Here is a 20,407-nt window from a genome sequence, read left to right as displayed (position 1 = left end):
TTTTCATGCTTTATAAGCAATATGGGACAATGAAAGAAGAAAAAATTGATATTTAAGTTATTTTTGGGCCCATTTACACAGTTTACGATTATTTAGGATGTGCAATTAGGGTGTACGATTTAAATTGTACACCCATATGATACTATATGAATTGTCCACATCTAATAACACTGCTTATAGGTTGACGTAGGATTTTTATTTTATTTTTCTTTGGGCCGATAGATATGAGAAATGTCGTTAAAATCATTATCGAATCATGAACTATTATTGGGGAAAAATCTTAACTTATTGTGAATCGTATCATAAATCATAAGATTTTTTTTTCCATCTTTTTAAAACATTATATAATTTTTTTAAAAAAAGTAAATTAAAAACAAAACACATCTCGCTCCATTTTTCCATGAATATTAAAAAGAAAAACAATGCTAATCATGTGATAAACTGTATATGGTGTATTTGTACAAAAACAATGCTAACATCTACTCGAAAATCAATATGTTGGCCGTGTTGGGGTTGAATTAGTCCTCATTGCCATCTTCTGCTTCTTGATTGTGTATGTCCTACGTGTGAGATATTCAGCATGACTTTAGTCTTGCCCTTCGCTTCCCTCTTCTGATTACATCTCGTCTAGAATTCTTTTTTGTCTTGCTCAATCATTAAAGCTTGCTCCACCATTCTGGCATAGGTCCTAAATTTTAATGGAATTAACTTGTTTAGAATCGACCCTCTCAGGTACTTCTCGAACTTTCTGGCCCTACAAGCTTCATCCTCAATCATATACATGGCGAAACAGGATAGTTCAACAAACTAGGCCTCATACTGATGCACGATCATTTGTCCTTGCTCTACATTTATGAACTCATCTGCTTTCTTCTCTCAAACACACTTGTATTTTTCATCGAACTTCTCACAAAACATGTCCCACGTCCATATGGTCTCCTCTCCGACAAATCTAGCAATCATCTCTCACAAGTGATTGGCCTCTCCTTTTGACATGAAGGTTGCGAGTGCGACCTTCTGCTCCTCATCACGCCCCATAACGATGATATCTTCTCCATCTGCTTGTACTTTTCTACCTCCATAGGATCCAACAAACCCTTAAAAGCAGGCAACTTCAATCTCCTAAATTTCTCTACTCGGCTTTTAGCTCCTTCCTACACAAAGGCACAACTCCCCCATTATAACGGCAAACTTGTTGACCAAGAATGGCCGTCATGTATCCTAAAGCATGGAAGACCCTATCAAGCGACGGGCTACTCTCGGCGGAGTTGAGTTTGGATGGTCTTAGGGGAGAGAGAGAGAGAGAGAGAGAGAGAGAGAGAGAGAGAGTTTTGATGTAAAAGGGCTACAAAGACATCAATCGCACTCTCTATATTCCCTCTTAAGTTGGAGCATAGATATTGATCATGCTTAACTTGCCAGTGATATAAAGAAGCGCATCTCAACAGAGAGACTTGCTAAGAAGATTGGGTAACTGTTCCCTAGAGCAAATAAATGGAGTCACAAGTTCCTTGTTGGCCATTTTTTCCCGGATGAAATGACAATCGATCTCAATTTGCTTCGTGTGCTCGTGGAACATCCGATTGCAGGCAATGTGGATGGCAGCCTGATATCACAATGCAATGGAATGAGACTCAAAGGATTTTAATTGAGTTCTTATAAGAGAGAGCGAAGCCAAATAAGTTCACGTGTCGCTTCAGCCATCACTCGATACTCAGCCTTGGCAAAAGATCGTACCATGACGGATTGTTTTACTCTTCCATGTGACAAGGTTGCCACCTAAAATTGTACAGTACCTAGATTTAGAACTCGTTCATGTGAACTTCCAATACAATCAACATAGGAGTAAATAGACAAATGAAGGTGGCCATGCTATTGAAAAAGTAAACATTTTCTTGTGGAGGATTTGAGCTACCAAAGGATACGATACACTATTGTCAGATGTGCGGTATGAGGGGCATACATGAATTGAGTCACAACCCCTACAACATACGAAAGATCTGGCTGAGTAATAGTTAGATAAGACGACCAACCAACCGCTGATACATCCTAGGGTTAAAGAGCAGCTCACCATCATCAGGACTAAGTTGGTGTGTAGTATCCATAGGCGTGGAAGTAGGCTTACATCCTAGCATCCCAGTCTCTGAGAGAAGAATAAGGGTATGTTTCTTTTGAGAGAGCACAACTCCAGACTTAGTTTAAACAACTTCGATGCCTAGAGAGTACCGAAGAATCCTAACATCATTGATCTCAAGTCGAGTTTTAAGAAAAGATTTAATGGGCACCATTCCCTCAATATCATTGCCTGACAACACAATGGCATTCATATAGACAATCAACGCCATAAGTCCTATGGGACGATGACAGATGAATAAAGAGTGATTTGCTTGATTGTGAATGAATCCAAAATCCAGAAAAGCATGATTGAATTTATCAAACCAGGCATGTGGAGACAATGTGAGATCGTAGATGGACTTCTTTAGGTGACACACAAGAGTTGAGTCGGAAGGCATCGAGAAATCTGGGGACTGATCCGTATAGACCTCTTCGGTAAGATCACCATGTAAGAACACATTCTTCACATCTAGTTGAAAAAGGGGCCAAGAGAAGTTTACCACCAAGGCGATAACCACATGAACAGATTTAAGCTCAACCACAGGAGAGAATGTCTCAAAGTAGTCCACGCCATATGTTTGAGTACAACCTTTGCAACCAACTGTGTCTCATAACGATCAATTGAACAATCTTGAAGATACTTGATGGTATAAACCCACTAACATCCAATTGTACGTTTGCCTTAAAGTAAGGGAACTAACTCCAAGGTGTTCTTCTCTAAGCCATGCATTTCTTCCATCATAGCCTTAATTCAGTTAGGGCTACTCATAGCTTCCTTCAAATTACGTGGGGCAACCTTGGAGGATTTGGAAGCTGCAAAGGACTGGAAGGAAGATGAAAGATGATGATATGAAACTAAAATTGCGGCCTAACCGCTACATTCGAAGCTTGAAGATATGTCTAATCGTCTTAGAGGAGGGTGAATAGGACTTTTCAAAATTTAACTAATCTAATTGCATGCACTTACTTCTAAACAATCAAGTAAATGAATTTAAATGAGAAGAAGTGCATAAACTAAGTTAAATCATGATACATATCATTCATGCATTTTAACAAATATGTTTTGTGCAGAAAGTGAATAGAGCATAGAGAATAATCAATCAACATAGAACATGAATCAAATCATTCACCACGATGCACAATGATGTATAATGGTTCGGCTACATGCCTACTCCACTCCTGGTTGACCCACTCTCTCCTAGAGTGTGCCGGATTTCACTATCCAATGGTTTTAAATGAGGTTACCATAAACCTTTACAACCTACACAAGGTTACAGGTTGCCTACACAAGGTCTTACCAAGTTCTACGCAAGAACTTGAGAAGTCCTACCAATGTTGTCGAATAGCATAACAATCGCATATGGTCGCATATATATATATATATATATTTCGCATTTTTTCAAAAAATTAAAAAAAAATCAGAAAAATCAGAAAAAATCAAAATAAATTATTGGGACATGAAATACATTTAATTTAAGTAAAAATAAAACATACATTTACAAATTACAATTTTACATAATGAATTAAATATTAAGTTAAGTCATCAATCATCATCATTCATCAACAATTCTACTACATTCTACAATATAGTTAACTTCTTAACAATTAACATTTAACAAATATGAAATATGCATATTCAACATTCAATACTACATGATATATAATATATCAAGTTATCAACAATCAGCAACATCAACACACTTAGTAAACATTAAACAAAATTAAGAAGTTATGTATTTATTATTTATCTAATCAATAATCATATACATTGATCTAGTAGCCATTGTGGCATATCACCACCAGGTCCACCACCACCACCATCATCATTCGAGTCATCTCCTTCTTCCACATACACTTCTTCTTCTTCCGTTTCTTCATCATCTGTACGTACTAATACTTCATCAACATCCAATGGTGGATGATCTTCAGCTTGATCATCATTATCACCATCTCCTTCTTCAATCTCCTCAATCTCATCAACAAGTTGACGGCTACTACTTGCCCCCTCGGCTCCCCCCCGTCCTTTGTGTTCAAGTGGTACTACCTTCACCAGGTGTCGATCCGTATACGGCATCTTCAACTTGTGCCCATGTCAGCTCCTCTCCAGCAAATACCGGGTCCTCCGTCTTTACGAGCCACTTGTTATCTGCATCTAACTCATCTAAGCAGATAGGGTCAAAGAAACCAGGCTTTTCTTTCTTAGTTTGGAATCGTTCTCGCAATTTTTGATTGTATTGAACGAAAACCAAGTTGTCGAGCTTTTTTTGGTCAAGGCGATTCCTTTTCTTAGTATGAATCTGCAAGAAAGAAAGCTCATTTGGCATTAGCTATTTAGGTAATTAATTTAGCTTAGGCCACTAAAAAATTAAAGTTTACAAACAATTACTAAACACTTTAAACTTACCGCCTCGAATGTGCTCCAATTGCACTTGCAACCACTGGCAGAACACGTGAGTCCAAGAATCTTCATAGCCAGCTTCTTTAGAGCTGGATCCTTCCTGTCGGGTCCACTCCATAGGCAGCCCACTAGTCAGCTGAGAAAGACAGTTTAAGTTAGTTAGAGACTTAAGAGTCTTAGAGACACTTTGTAGATAAACTATTTGCAAGAGGACACATACACTAACATTCATAGAAGTACTTACTGGGTAATTTCATTGTTTGATGCCTTATTACGATATCCCTTGAGAATATCCATTCACTTTTTGTGTAGAAGTCCAACAAAGTTGAGATCTTGTCTTGTTCTCCTCTATCTGGAATCATTCTTTCCAAGACATCAATAAATCCAACCATATGCATAGTTAGTGCTTCTGATGGATCAACAGAAGTGAATAAACAGGTTGGGTTAAGGATGTAAGCAGCCGAATACAATGGGGATGACATTTGGCTGCCTCATCTTCTATATATAATATCTAAAATTGGCTTGTAATCACGGTCTCTATAGTTAAAATGGTCCATGATCTTATTTTTCGCCCTCTCCATCGCATCATATATGTAGCCCATTGCAGGCTTCTCATCCCCGTCCATCAATAGCAACACAGTGACTAAGGGCTCGGATGATTTTAGCGCCTTTACCACTTGAGTCCAAAAACTTTGAGAAAAAATTGTTTGTTGAACCCGTTTCCCTTCAGCCTTATTTGACCAAGGCCCACTTGTAAAATCGACCGACACTACAAAGCTTCTAAGTTCTGATTTCTTTGCATGTAGCCTTTGTAGTATTAAAAAGGCTGTAGCGAAACGGGTGACTGCTGGACGTAGCAAGTTACCCCCAATGTGTTTTCTCATTCGACTGAGAAGAAGGGCGCGTTTGTATATAAAGACCGTGATTCTTCTAGCCCTTGCAATCACATTTGTAAATAATCTACTTATATCTTCTAACATAAGATTAATACAATGGGCCGCACAGGGGGTCCAAAATAAATGTCGCATCTTCTCCATAAGAAGACGACCGACCATTACATACGAGGCTGCCTTATCTATAATTACTTGTATAACATATTCCTTACCTATTTCTTCAATTACACTACCTAGTAAGTTAAACAAATATTCTCCTATGTGTGAATGACCCGACGCATCCAGTGACTTTAAGAACATTGTCCCAGCTGGACAATTTATCAAAAGGTTAATGAGAGACCGACCGGATTTATCGGTCCATCCATCGGCCATTGGTGAACAACCATATGTTTTCCACGATTCCTTATATTTAGTTATGAAAGATTGTGTATATTTAACTTCAGTTTTTAGGCATGTTTCCTTCATTTCATGATACGAAGGAAGTTTAAGCCCAGGTCCAAATTGACCTATAGCTTCAAGCATTACTTTGAAGCTTCTCGATTTAACGGCGTTGAAAGCAATACCGGTTTGGTAAAACCACTTAGCAATATATTGAATTGTGGTTTTCTTATCTTTTTGTTTATACTGGTTCTCTAAAGTTGTTTGACCTGACCCTTTCCCTTTACCCCTTTGGTCGATCACATCCTCGGGGTGTGGTCTACACCATTTATCCATGGGCCCATGCCCTCGGGCTCTTTTCGATGGTTGTACTTGTGGTCTAGACCGGCCTGTTGAAGTAGAGGAAGTGGGACTAGCTTCATCTACATTAACTACATTTATATCTTCATATGCATCTTATTCCAGATATTCCTCCTGACGTAGGGCACTATCGCATTTCTTTCTTGATTGTTTTTCTATATACTCCACAATCTCCCTTCAGATTTCTGGAGTAATTTTGTCGCATGCTTTTGCATTTGACCCTGGTAAATGTGCAAGGTGTTGTTTGTGCCTTGCAATGCTACCGGAACTCACATACCCACATAACTCACATACCATATGAGTCTTTTCGGTAGCACTAGCACTTTACGGTAGTGCCCATATTTCTAACTCGGGTCATTTGACTTGGGTTTCAAAGAGGAAGATAGGGAAGAAGACATTATGATGGTGGTTTGTATATTATTGATTGCTACTTGCTAGTAGCCTAAGTACTAAAAAGTAACTACTGACTAGAAATTAGAAAGTAAACTACAAATAAAAAGTAAACTAAACTAAGAGACTAAGAACTAAGAAGTAAAATCTAAGAGAGTAAGTAAGAGTAAAGAGACTAAAGAGATGGGACTTGAGAGAGAGAGAGAGAGAGTTACACTTACACACTTTACACTAGTAGAGGGAGAGAGAGAGTGGAGTTACACACTTACACTTGTAGAAAGGGAGAAGAAGAGGGAAAATAAAATGTGAAAGAGAGAGAGAGTTGAGTTACACTTGTAGAGAGAGAGAGAGAGAGAGAGAGAGAGAGAGAGAGAGAGAGAGAGAGATTTACACAAACAAAATTAAAATTACAAATCTAAAAGAGGTTCAACTTCCAACTTTCAACTTCCAAATTCTTGTCTAAGTTGTCTTCTCTTCACCTTTGCCCCTTGACTTGAGTATTGATCTTGAATTCTTGTTGTACTTGTAATTTGTAAGTTGTAACAACTAACAAAGTAACAAATCAATTAACAAACAAACTAAAAAAAAATGATAGAAGTTGTTAGAACTTAGAAAACTTAGAACTTGGATATTATGAAATATGAAACTCTAAGTGAAAATGAGATAGAAAGAGAGATAGAAAGGAAAGAGAGATAGAAAGAGATAGTGATGTATGTTCCCTTGATTGAACTAGAAAGTAGAAAGAGAGTTCAATCAATTGATTCAATTCAATGGATGGAGATTGGAGAGCTTGGTTGTAGTTGTAGTCTCTTGAAGAGTCTCTTGACTCTTGAATCTTCTTAATTCTTGAATGTGGATGTATATACTATGTACCCTTCCTTGATTAAAACTTCATTCTCAATCTTGATTCTTGATTCTTGAAAGTTGAAAGAAAAGAAATATGGAATATGGATGGAGAGGAGTGGATGTAGATTGTAGAGTGCTTAGAAATATGTAAGAGAGGATGTAAGAGAACAAAATAGAGAATTGAGATAGAGAGAGTGAGCTTTTTTTGCATGTAGGAATGCTTAAAATACATTTTTATAGAGAAAAAAAATCCGGATTAAAAAAAAAAGGTCAAAAAAAGGTTAGAAATATGAATGTTGGCCACTATGCGATCGCATATCCTGTATGCGATCGCATACATTGCATACGCGATCGCATATGCTGGCATATGCGATCGCATATGTGCAGTGATCGCATATGCCACTGCTGCATATGCGATCTCCCCAACATTATGTGCATATGTGATCGCATATGCAAATGTGCGATCGCACATGACAACACTGAGTCCTACACAAGGACATAATACGTTGGAGGCCTACGCAAGGACTTAGTGAATTTGGGAAAACAAACTCTGAATTCCAATCCTATACAAGGAAAGGTTTTCAGACATAAAGTGGACTCTTGTACTTACCTACAAGTGAGTGAGCCCCATTCAACACATTTGATGAAGACCTTCCAGGTTGTTGAAGAATCTCCAGCTCCCTTGAACTGCAACCGAGTGATGATGCTCCAATGTTGATGCCGAGGTTGATGGGTCAAGGGTTTTGGGCAAATCCTATCTAGGTGATGATTGGTCTTTAAGAACTAGAAGAGTCCCCAAGGCTAAGCGTTCAATGCTTCCTAGCATATAGATTTGCTAATAAAGATGGTTGCTGGAGCATCAATGAATGTCAGAGTTCATTATTCAATCCAAGCTTTGAATATGCCAAAGATTGTCTTTAAGACAAGGATTGAATGATGAATTCCATGAGGAAAGAGGGCTTGAGAAGATGGGTATTAACTCCTACAATTAATTCTCTCAAAGATCTCTTCGATACTCACCAAATTGCCAATAAACAACCCATATTGATTCAAAGATCTCTTCAATACTCACCAAATTGCTAATAAACAACCCATGTTGATTTATAGAATGAAATCCCAATAGTAAAAAAATGGGCAGAAAACTGTCAGGTTCGATGTCATTGAAGGGTCTTCGATGCCATTGAACCTTCTTCGATTCCTTTGAACCATAGCAACATGACTTTCAAATAGTTGCCAGACAGATTTTGTCGATGACATCGAAGGATGTTCGATGTCATTAAAGGGGACCTTCGATGCCATCGAAGGATGACTTGATGCCATCGGGAATTTTCGAATATAGGACTTGTGGTTGTTGGACAATTTGGGTCCATTTACCATTTACGATGCCATCGAACTGACCTTCGATGTCATCGTGAATGTCCTTCAATGCCATTGTTATAATTCCGATTTTCTGAGATAACTCTCTGGACTGTTTGAGCACTTCTTCGATGTCATTGAAGTTTGAATTTCAATGCCATCGAACAGGTTTCGATGCCATTGAGAATATCCAGATTTTCCTTGTTAGCTTGTTGGACAAAATATGCTGTTTTTCGATGTCATTGAACCTATGTTCAATGCCATTGAAGAATTACTGATGTCATCGAACAGGGTTTGATGTCATCGAGAATGTCCAAATTTTCTTTGTCTGGTTGCTGGAATGTTTTGGCTCAAGCTCTATGTCATCGAGCTACCTTCGATGACATCGAAGACAGTTCGATGTCACCTCGATGCCATCGAAGATGGCTGTTTTTCAGATTTATCTTTTCACTCCAACATCCAACTTCCTAATTATGTAGCCTACTTAACAAAGGTTTTTCCTAGATGTATTTGGTCAAGTATGGGATATGTTTTGAGGGTTTTAAGTGTAGGGTTTGGCTAGGTTTGTGAGGCTAGCTTACCTTAACTTGCCTTTGACGCTTCTAACCCTTAGAGTCTTCAATCTTGGGTCTTCTTTGGGTCTCACTTGACTCTAAGACTCAGATTACACGCTAATTGAGAAACCAGGGCACTTTCAGAAACAAAATTGTTAATGGGATGCTTTGTGTATGAACAGGGACGTTACACAAGGCAATGGGAAGATCATTAGGAGATAGAGAGCTTATGCCTAAACCACTAGTAGAAGTGGATGAAACGATGGGTGGTTGATCAGTAGAGGATTTAGTCCATTGATGATACACAAGGATAGGCTTTGAGATGGTGTAGGAGCATTATTAAGACAAGAGACTGGAAGGGGTATAGAGTTAGACTGCATAGGCTCCCCTCGACTGGTAAGAGGATTATGTAGAAATCTCCATTCATTAGAAAAGTACATAACATCTTCAAAGAAGGTCACATCATCAGATACATATCTCTTATCGGTTAAAGGGTCATAATATTTATATCCCTTTTGTAATCGACAATAACCTAAGAATTCACACTTTGTGGTTAGACGACTCAACTTATCATTACTATAGTTAAGAATTTGAACAGAACATGTATATAAAACAATCTTAGGGGGTAAAGGTAAAGTTTATTATTCGAATGCAAAATTTCCAATTAAGACTTGTGTGATAAAATTTGTGATGGAATGCGATTAATCAGAAATACAACAGTAAGCAAGGCAATGGGTGACTTCAAGATGGTAACTGTTCTTTTGCTCAGCCACGTCGTTTGTTGCGGGGTTCTTGGACATGAAATACAAGATAAAATCCTATGGACCTCTAAAAAGGATAAAAAGGCATGCGACATATACTCGCCTCCATTGTCAGAGTGCAAAATTTTAATAGGGTATTGAAATTGGTAACCGCTTCATTATAAAATGCGTTAAATATATCAAACACTTCATGTTTAGATTTTAGAAGTGTTAAATCTGTAGAAGCATCCTTAACCATAAGTGCTTGATTAGTTCTTGGAGGTTTTCCATAAAGATCCCATCATCCAAAAAAAAAAAAAAACTCCATAATATGATTTGTCAGGCCACAATGAGTACAAATACAGTCTCCACTACCACCACGACCATCTCTACCTTTCCCTGGAAATCTACTGCCTCTACCACCACGAGGAGTGCCACGTCCAGTGCGACCACCACGGCCTCCACGTAAACCATAATAGCTAGATGTAGTGGCTAATGTAGTTTTGTCAGATGCATCAACATAAGTATTGTCAAATTCATTTGCAAGAGACTCTGAAGCCTCGCATAAACTTTGGCCACTAAAGGAATGGATGCACCTCTCAAAATACGATCTTTTAGGTTGATACATTTGGCCATTAGTGGGCTTTCTGCTGAAAGTAGCCCAAAACCGCTACGGCTTGATTTAATCGTACTATTCACAAGTGTGTCTTCAAATGAGCACCTTTTTTTTTTTTTTTTTGTTACACACGCACCTGCCACACACCCACGCACGCTGTAGTGGGATTTCACCACCTATGGGCTTCGAACCCAAGACCTCGTGTTGAAACTCCTCACAGTCTACCACTCGGGCAAGGACTGGAACCCCATCTTCAGATGAGCCTCTCACATGATTCAAACCTCAAATATTCTCTCTAAGTAGAGGTTTCCTCGTAAGTCCAATAAGAGCCCAATATCACAATTCTAGGCCCAAAAGTGACAATTTACACCAATTAGTCTAATTATGGTAAAACAACAGATTCATGGCCGTGATTGTTGGAATCGCAGTGGGTCCCATTTAGCCCATAGGGCCCAAAACATATTTTTATAGGATAGTGGGCTTGATGTAGGCCCATCCCTATTTCCAAATGTGTCCCGTACAATGGGGCCCACTCTCGTGTCCCACGATCACAATTATTACAATGGAAATGATAAATTGCTTAAGTTAACCATTTAATGGCTAGTTTTCCAATAGGCCCAAAAAGATAATAATCTATAGACTTGGCCCAAAATCTTAAATCCACGGGCTTTTTAGACTATTAATGGGTCCAATCTAGGCTATCCAACAACTCTTTTGATTAGGCCCAAAATTCACTTTTATGGCACTTGGGCTAAATCCATTGATTTGTACATAGGTGATGTTGAATGGATTTCCACCCTCATGATCAAAATTATACTTTTATGGCCCGGTTACTGATCTAACATTTTGATCATGATGGTGGGATCATCATTATGCAAGTGGGTCCCACATTAGTCTAAAAAATGCGCATAAACCCGATTTCTCAAAGATAGCAATTTTGATGTATATACAAGATCATAGCCGCAAATTAGAATTTTTATATAAGGAGAATAGGCTGATGGTTTTGGTGGATGCAAGGGGTCCTTTGTGGGCCCCACAGTCAAATAGCATGGCCACAAGTGCTTTTGATGCCCACAAAGCTGGGACCCAAAACTGCCCCGAACTGGTTCTAAAATCAGTCCGAAAGTAGGACTGTGTGTGACGCCCAATTACTGTCCATTTTGGATAGGGATGGGCCCACTCACGGTCTACTTTAGGACCGTGGTCCTTGGCCTAATGATCAAAGATGAGCCCCACTTTGGCCCTCTAGTGATCCACCAAGCTAAGGGTGTGATTTGATGATTTTGAGCAAAAGCACTACAGTGAGATCCATCAAAGGTGGGCCCCACATGGTGGATGCTGGATATTGAATGTGGGACCACATGTTGAACGACCCATATTGAAGGTTGGGCCCCACATGATGGACGGTCCACAACAAAGGTGAGACCTACATGGCTACATGATGGATGGTGGACATCAAAGGTGGGTCCCACATGATGGATGGCTCGGATTAGAATGTGGCCTTGCATGATGGACTATTCACAACAAGTGGGCCCCATATAATAGATGATCTACAACAAAGGTGGGACCAACATGATGGATAGTGGACATCAAATGTGGGCCCTTCATGATGAACGGCTCATATTGAACGTGGGGCCCCACATGATGTATGGTCCACATCAAGGTGGGCATACATAATGAACGGTTAACATCAAAGGTGGGCCTCGCAATGCAGGGGCATTTTCACACCGGGCTCGAGTGGGGTTGCCTGTGGGATGCAAGGGCACACTCGGGGTGGGTGGCTCGTGTGAGGCGAGTGACTCGTGTGAAGCAGTACCCATGTGATTTGGGGCCCACGAGTGGGGTTCGGCCGAGGTCCTAACACATGAGATGTGGGGCCTGGGCTATGAGATAAATGGATTGATTCGCCATGCTCTAACAGTTCGAGCTTTTAGAGCAAGTGGTTAATTGTCCTGCATCAAATTGGTATCAGAGCGGGAGGTCTCGTGTTCGACACTCCTCACCGGGGCTAATTAATGCAAGGGCATTTTCACATTGAGCTTGAGTGGGGTTGCCTATGGGATGCAGGGGCACAAATGGATTGATTCGCCATGCTCTAACAGTTTAAGCTTTTAGAGCAAGTGGTTAATTGTCCTGCATCACCCCACATGCTGGATGATCCGCATCAAAGTGTGGCCCAACATAATGAAACATCCACATCAACTAGGCCCCATTCGATGGCCAGTCCATACCAAAGGTGGGACCCACATGATGGATGATGGTCATTGAAGGTGGGCTCACATGATGGTCGGTTGACATCAAAGGTGGGCCCACATGATGAATGACCCATATTGAAGGTGCGGCCCACGTGATGAGTGGTCCACATTAAGGTGGGCCCACATAATGGACAAAGTAGGCTTCACATGATGGATGACCCTCATCAAAGTGTGGCCCCTCATAATCAGTGTTTTAAATAGCGTGTAGCGTATAGCGTGCGTTTGGCCCTCTATAGTGTGTAGCATAAGCTACACAATCCTTAATATTTTTAATTAAAATAATAGAACATATGATAAAATTTACAAAATGCATAATTTCTACGAGTTCTTGATTACGAATCCAGATCATCAATCATTTATTTCCATGCAAAATCCCTCTCTCTTTGTGTTTAGACATCTCTAAGTATGACTTCTTTTTTATTTATTGAAACATCACAAATTTTTGATATAGACCACAATTTGGATGGTCCGGATTGATCTAAATGCTCTATCTACGACATGGACCACAATTTGGATGGTCCAGATTCATTTAATGCAGTGCCATGTGTCATAGGTATAAGTCATCACCATTTTAAAATAGGTGTTTAACTAACATAGAAAAAACACTTGAAAAAAAGAGATTTTAGGTAGCTTACACTATCCACGATACACACTACACTATGCTACATGTAGCGTATAGCTTATGCTACATACCCTATAGCTTATGCTACCAGGGAATTACGCTACATGCATACACTACGTAGCGTACGCTACACACTTCGCTACATCGCTACTGAAAACACTGCTCGTAATGTACGATCCACATCAAGTTGGCCCCACTTAATAGATGGTCCACATCCAATGTCTTGCATGATGGATGACCCATATCCAAACTGGGCCACATGATGGATCATCCACATAGAAGGTGTGCCCTACACGACGAATGGTGGATATCAAAAGTGGGCCGCACATGATGGACAATCCACTCCGAATTAGAGCCCACACTATGGACACATCACATGTGGACTCCACGTGGTGGGTGATGGGTAGTGGACATTGAGGGGCCCCACATAAAGGACAATTAGCATTGATGATGGGCCCCAGATGATGGATGGCGTACATCCAGTGTTTGAAGTATCGGTATCGCTACAAGTTTCGTTGGCTAAGGATACGGAAACAATATCGATATCGCCGATAATATCACTGATAACTGGAATTGTGGGGAAACATGGGGAAAATAATGGAATTCTCAGCAAAACTTCAGTAGATGTTTAAATGTACATATGTGCATATTTAGAAATAAAAAAATTGCAAAAAGAATGCATGCATAACAAGTTTCCATTTAATGGGGCCTTAAAAGCATATGTTGTTGTAAGAAATCAGTCTAACCATTACATCCGACCTATTTAACCATCCATCCTTCCATCCACACATCCATTGATATTGCAAAATATCAACAACACGTGATATTTCACCAAGAAATCATCAACAATTGGAAAGGAAATGAAAGATTGTGGTCTCAATATCGTGCATGTTGCGATATCGATAATATCGAAATATTATCAATGAGAAATTGAACACTACATACAATCATGTGCCCATGAAAAAAAATTGAACATTTTTTTTTTCCAGTGAAATTTTTTTTGATGATATCAATACATTGGCAATATTATTGAAATATCATCGATACACTTATTATACGAGCATTACCTCGAATTTACATAATCAAAAATATTAGTGATACATTGGCGATATTGATGCATTGGCTATACAAGTGACACTTATAATTTACATAGTTGGAGATATTGATGATTACATTAGCGATATTGATACGTTGGTGATACTTAGCGATACATTGCTAATACCTAGAATTTCTAATACTACTAGCGTTATCAGTATTGCTGGGCTAGAGATAAAGATAATATCCGAGATATTTCGATAATATTAGAGATAATTCGAACATTGCCTACATCAAGGCAGGCCCCTAATGATGAATGGTCCACATCCAAGATGGGCCTTGCATGACCCACTTTGAAGGTTTGACTCACATGATGGACGATCCACATCAAAGGTGGGCTCTATATGATGGACGATCCACATCCAATATTTGACATTATGGATGGCTCAAATGTCTTAAACATTAAGATTGTATGTAGCCATCTAGTCTTTTGCCATTTGGGGCACGGTCCATCTATATTGAGATCCACTAAAACAACCATTTGGATTGCTCTTATAATCATTAGAAATGACATCCTACCTCTGAAAAAAGGTCTTATTTAAATTTTTGCCAAACTTGCTTCTTTCAAATAATAACTTCTTTGGTTTTGAAAAAGTGATTTTACCAAACAAACTTATTTAAAACAAGAGCTTAGAACAAAAAGAGTAATGTAGGGGCATTTTCACACCGGCTCGAGTGAGGTGGCTTGTGGGATGCGGGGGCACACTTGGGGTGGGTTGCCTGTGTGAGGCGGGTAGCTCGTGTGAGGCGGAACCCATGTGATTTGGGGCCCAGGAGGAGGGTTCGGCCGATGACCAACGCAAGGATGTGGGGCCTGGGCTATGAGATAAATGGATTAATTCATCATGCTCTATCAGTTTGAGCTTTTATATTAAGTTGTTAATTGTCATGCATCAAATTGGTATTAGAGTATTTTCGAGATTCCTCAACGGGGGTGATTAATGCAGGGGAATTTTCACATTGGGCTCGAGTGAGGTGGCCTGTGGGATGTGGGGGCACACTTGGGGTGGGCAACCTGTATGAGGCGGAACCCATGTGATTTGGGCCCACGAGGGGGCGGAACCCATGGTATTTGTGGCCCTAGAGGAGGGCGAGGACCTAACCCATGGATGTGGGGCCTGGGCTATGAGATAAAGGGATTGATTCGCCATACTCTATTAGTTCGAGCTTATAGAACAAGTGGTTAATTGTCCCGAATCAAAGAGCTTATTGGAGTAGCTCTTATTGAATTAGAGTAGAGATCCCAAATGAGCCCTTAGTTCTAAGATGGTTTGGAAGAAAAGATAAAAGAAAAGATACATAGCTAGGACTTGAAGGCCTAAACTTCCACATGCCCAAACACAACCTTAGCCAATCATGTAAAGCAATGTTTCATACCATTATGCAACGAATAAAATATAAAACTTAGATATCTCATGGTATTCCTGCACAAGTATCATTACTTTTGTACGCAAAAAAATATATTATTCTATTTATATCAAAATTTGTGGGCCGCAAGTATGAATGACCCATAGATAACATGAGAAGCAATCTAAGGAATTTACTTGCAACAGATGACTATTGTTAGAGTTTCATCAAAGATTTCATGCATACTCAATGTAAAGTAGGGATTTGTGGTCTATGCTCACGGTTCATGGTTGAGCGTTTTTGTTTTTTGTTTTGTTTTGTTTTTTTTTTTTTTTTTTTTTTTCCCTAATATGGAAATCATCATCTGATATTTATCTAAGCAAGTAAATTAATTAGGCAAGTGATAAAATTAATAGGTTACCAAATATAGCAGGTTTGGGAACAAAACTTCCCATTTTTATAGGATATTACAGAGAGGAATGAGGGAGTGAATTGAGGAATGGTTATTATACATGATTGTGGGAGAGAGTGAATGTGGTGACGTGTGTGAGTGGGTGTGGGGGAGGATGTGGCACATGTGTGTGTGAGGAAGGGCGTGTGAGTGTGCAAGTACATGTGCTTTGTGTTTGTGTATGTGTGTTCATGTGTGTACATGCGTGCACGTATGTGAATGTGTGTACACGTGCATGTGTGCGTAGAAGTTTGAAAGTGTAAGTACATGTGTGAAAACTTGCTTGCATGTGTGCTCGAGTGTATATAATATATGCATATATGAATGCGTACAAGAATTTAGGGTCATTACAGCAGCTGGTATCAAATTCCCACCACAACTTTTATCATGATTTCTGAGATTTATGTAGCCAACTTTAAGTAGTTGGGATAAGGCTTTGATGATGATTATTTTGAATTTTGGTGCTCTTATTTATCTTATTTATAATTGATTTTTAATTTTTTTTAAAACAGAGAGACGATATGCCTAGCATTTTTGTTTCCTTTTTCTTCCTCTTCCTCTTCTTCTTGTTTCCCCCCCCCCCCCTAATTGTGGAAGCCATCATATGACAGGAACATGATACCACAACTGTGGGAATTTTGCTTGGTATGGCAGCCTCTCATAGGGGGACTATGCATCCGGCAATAGCTAAGGTATACTTATGCATTATTGTGTTTATATTCCGTTCCATTGCTCCATTCTTTTGTAGTTTTTTTAGATCTTTTGTCTTCAAGTGATGTAATGTGACTAAATACAATTCTCAACAGTTCTTAAAAAAAAAAATTCACTTATTTTGTTGTTTATGTTAATGAAGATACTGATGTTTGATGTTCTGAAATTAAAGGCATTTCAAGTGTATTTAGTCCGTTTTTCTGTACATGTGGCTGATCTTCAATCACTTTCTACAACGTGCGCATGGGTTTTACACCCAAGATGGGGGAAAACTAATGTAGATATGGAAAAGTAACTTGGAATCTTCAGGATATGGAAGACCATGAATTACTATTTTCCTTTGTATTTGTTTGGTTCCAGTTTAATATTGAATGTCCGCAGTTTTTAAGTAAAGGCTGGGAATGGAAGTTGGTTCCAATGTTGTCATAATCGTTTTTGTATCGTAAATCGTAAAGGGGTTTGAATCATATCGTATCGTAAATCGAAAGATTTTTTCAGATTTTTATAAAACATGTCATAAAAATTGCATATAAAAAAAAATTAAAAACACATCAATCATCCATTTTGTCCTCAATATGTAAAAAACAAAAAAGATTTATCATGTATATATCATCATGTCATAATCAAGTTGAAACAATAATCCCTTTTCCTAACCCATGTACATGTAAGTTTTCTATACGATTAAAAAAATAACATTTTCCCCATCCTCATTGACATGTATAATCTCTATTTACTTGTTTCTATAATTCAAAAAGGAAATAAATTGTCCAAACAAATTTATTCTTCATCGGTTGTGCCATTATCATCCTCATCACCAATGACATTATCAACATCATCTTCATCTTCAGAATTTGAAGTCGAAATAAACTTATCTTCCTCCTCTACTTCCAGTACTTTCGCTTTTCCCTTCACCTTGTTTGAATTGCAAGTTTTCTAGGACCTACATAATAGTTGTTGCAAAATTCATTATAATATAAGAGTAAGACTATTAATTTATAATTATAAGACTACAAGAGTATTGTACAAGAGTAAACAATAAGAATATGACTATATGAGTCATACCACGTCGCCCATCCGGTCTTGATGTGGATCCGCTTACACCTTGCACATCCTCCAAGCCTTTAGCAAAGCATTCACCTATGTCCATCCAAGTGTTATCTGTAGGAAGTGCAGGATCTTCTTTCTTTGTGATCCATTCATCATTAGATTCCATATTTGATAAGCACATTGGATCAAGCCATTGGTCCTCTCCCTTTGCATGACGAACATCGATCTGGAGATAATATTTTACGAAGATGAGTTCATTCAATCTTTGTTGCTCTAGTCTATTCCTCTTCTTTGAATGTATTTGCAAGCCCAAGAACATAATAATATAAGGCTATTGGTCACTGCAGTCTACATTGTAAATTCATAAATTGATTAATAAATTCAATAATGTCTCACTCTCACCTGCTCAAAAGTGCTCCAGTTGCGCTTACAACCAGTGGCACTATATGTCAAACCTAAAATATGAATAGACAGCTTTTGCAATTCTGGACTCTCGTATTTGTAACTCTCCACCATAGACCTAAAACCAAGGTGTTCCAAAATGGTAACGGTGGCCCTAACGGCCATCACCGTTATCGTTATGGTACGGGCCATAACGGCCATTACAGCCTCCGCATCGGCCGTTACGACCGTTTTTTATTTTTTGAAAAAAGTTGTCACTGGACCGTTATGAGGCCGTTATGACACGTTTTTCTGTAACGGCCATTTCGACCCCGTAACGCGTAACGGTTATGACCGTTACCGTTACGTGACCGATTTTGAATACCTTGCCTAAAACACATTCACATATAATTTATTTAAACAATAGGTACACAATTAAATTCAAAGAAGCAAAATTATTGTAAGTAAAATTACTTGGTTGCTTTGTCGTTTTGGTTAATTTTGTTGTCTGACTTTTAAATAAACCATAGGCCCTTTTGAACTTATCCATCTACTCATCAGTGATGACCCTCTGTCTTAAATAAGGGGCCATTCTTTCAATACAGTCACATAGGCCGGTTTTATTCTCTAAATCCGGATTAAAATTGTCATTATACTGAAATCTCGGATTTAAGAAATAAGTCGCCGCATGTAAGGGTCTATGCAATTGAAGATTCCACCGTTGGCATATGATTTCCCATATAGCCGAATATTGCTTCTTCACCTCTTCCAAGTCTTTTGCTATGGCCTCTTTCGCCCGATCTATTGCTTCATAAATATATCCTATGGTAGCCTATCATCTGAATCAACTAGTCGTAGCACCTTGACCAATTGGAGAATGGTCTTTAAACAAAACTTGATAGATGACAAAAAATCTACATCGGTCAAAACTATGTCTTGAACATGCTTTCCCTTTGTAGTCTTGAAAAAGCTGTTACCTTCCCATTCTTTGGAGTTAAACATCAACCTTAGGCCAATTTTATTTTCATGAATGCTTTTTAAAGTTAATTAACACGTAGCAAATTGTGTTATGGCCGGTGGAGTCAACTCCCTCTTTGCGTGCTTCCTCATCAAATTCAAGACCCAACAATGTTCGTAAATATAGACCGTTATGGCCCTAGCTTTTGCCACGATCTCTAAATGAACTTGTAGCTTTCCAATGTTTGGAAACATTAGGTCTATGCAATGGGCTGCACATGGAGACCAAAACAATGTCTTCCTCTTCTCCAATAACAATAGACCTGCCTTCACATTGGTGGATATACTATCTATAAACTACCTTCACAACATTCTCTTCACCTACTTCATCAATCACTGACTTGAGCAACCATAACAAATTGTTCGCATTTTTAAAAATATTGGACGTATAAACAGATCTTAAAATTACCATACCACTTGGACTATTAACGAAAAAATTATAATCGACTGAGTCACTCCATCGATCCACCCATCTGACATAATCGTGCATCTGGTCTTCCCCCATTCCCTTCCCCAATTCCTTCTTATAGACGTCAATAGATTTCTCTATCGACTCAACGTCCATCTTAAAAAATTTATTCCTCACTTCATGATATGACAATAGCTTCAATTCCGGCCCAAATGCAACAACCGCTTCCATCATTGGTGTGAAGAATTGGCTCTTTACAAGGTTGAATGGTAGGGCATTCGCATATAGGAAACGCAAAATAGATAGGCACACGTTGTCTCTATCTCCATTCTTTCAGATTTTGTTTACAGTGCTTCTTGTTTTTCTTTTAGCCCACACTTTCCCATTAAATCATTCATTGTTCTCTTTCTTTTTCCACCACCCATT

At 38.8% G+C, this 20,407-nt stretch overlaps 1 protein-coding gene across 4 annotated transcripts in view; it reads left to right on the top strand.

Moving 5' to 3' along the window:
• Positions 1–20,407, top strand: part of LOC131253331 (anaphase-promoting complex subunit 1) — a 206,160-nt gene that overhangs the window by 111,171 nt on the left and 74,582 nt on the right. For all 4 annotated transcript variants that reach the window (XM_058254294.1, XM_058254292.1, XM_058254295.1 and 1 more), the window contains one exon: positions 17,028–17,108. In XM_058254294.1, the coding sequence (XP_058110277.1) occupies positions 17,028–17,108 (81 nt within the window). The remainder of the gene's footprint in view (positions 1–17,027; positions 17,109–20,407) is intronic.

This window comes from Magnolia sinica, chromosome 8 (genome assembly GCF_029962835.1).
Source record: "Magnolia sinica isolate HGM2019 chromosome 8, MsV1, whole genome shotgun sequence".
Taxonomy (NCBI): Eukaryota; Viridiplantae; Streptophyta; class Magnoliopsida; order Magnoliales; family Magnoliaceae; genus Magnolia; species Magnolia sinica.
The sequence above is the reverse complement of the archived record's forward strand: the minus strand, read 5'-3'. Positions and strand labels throughout refer to the sequence as shown.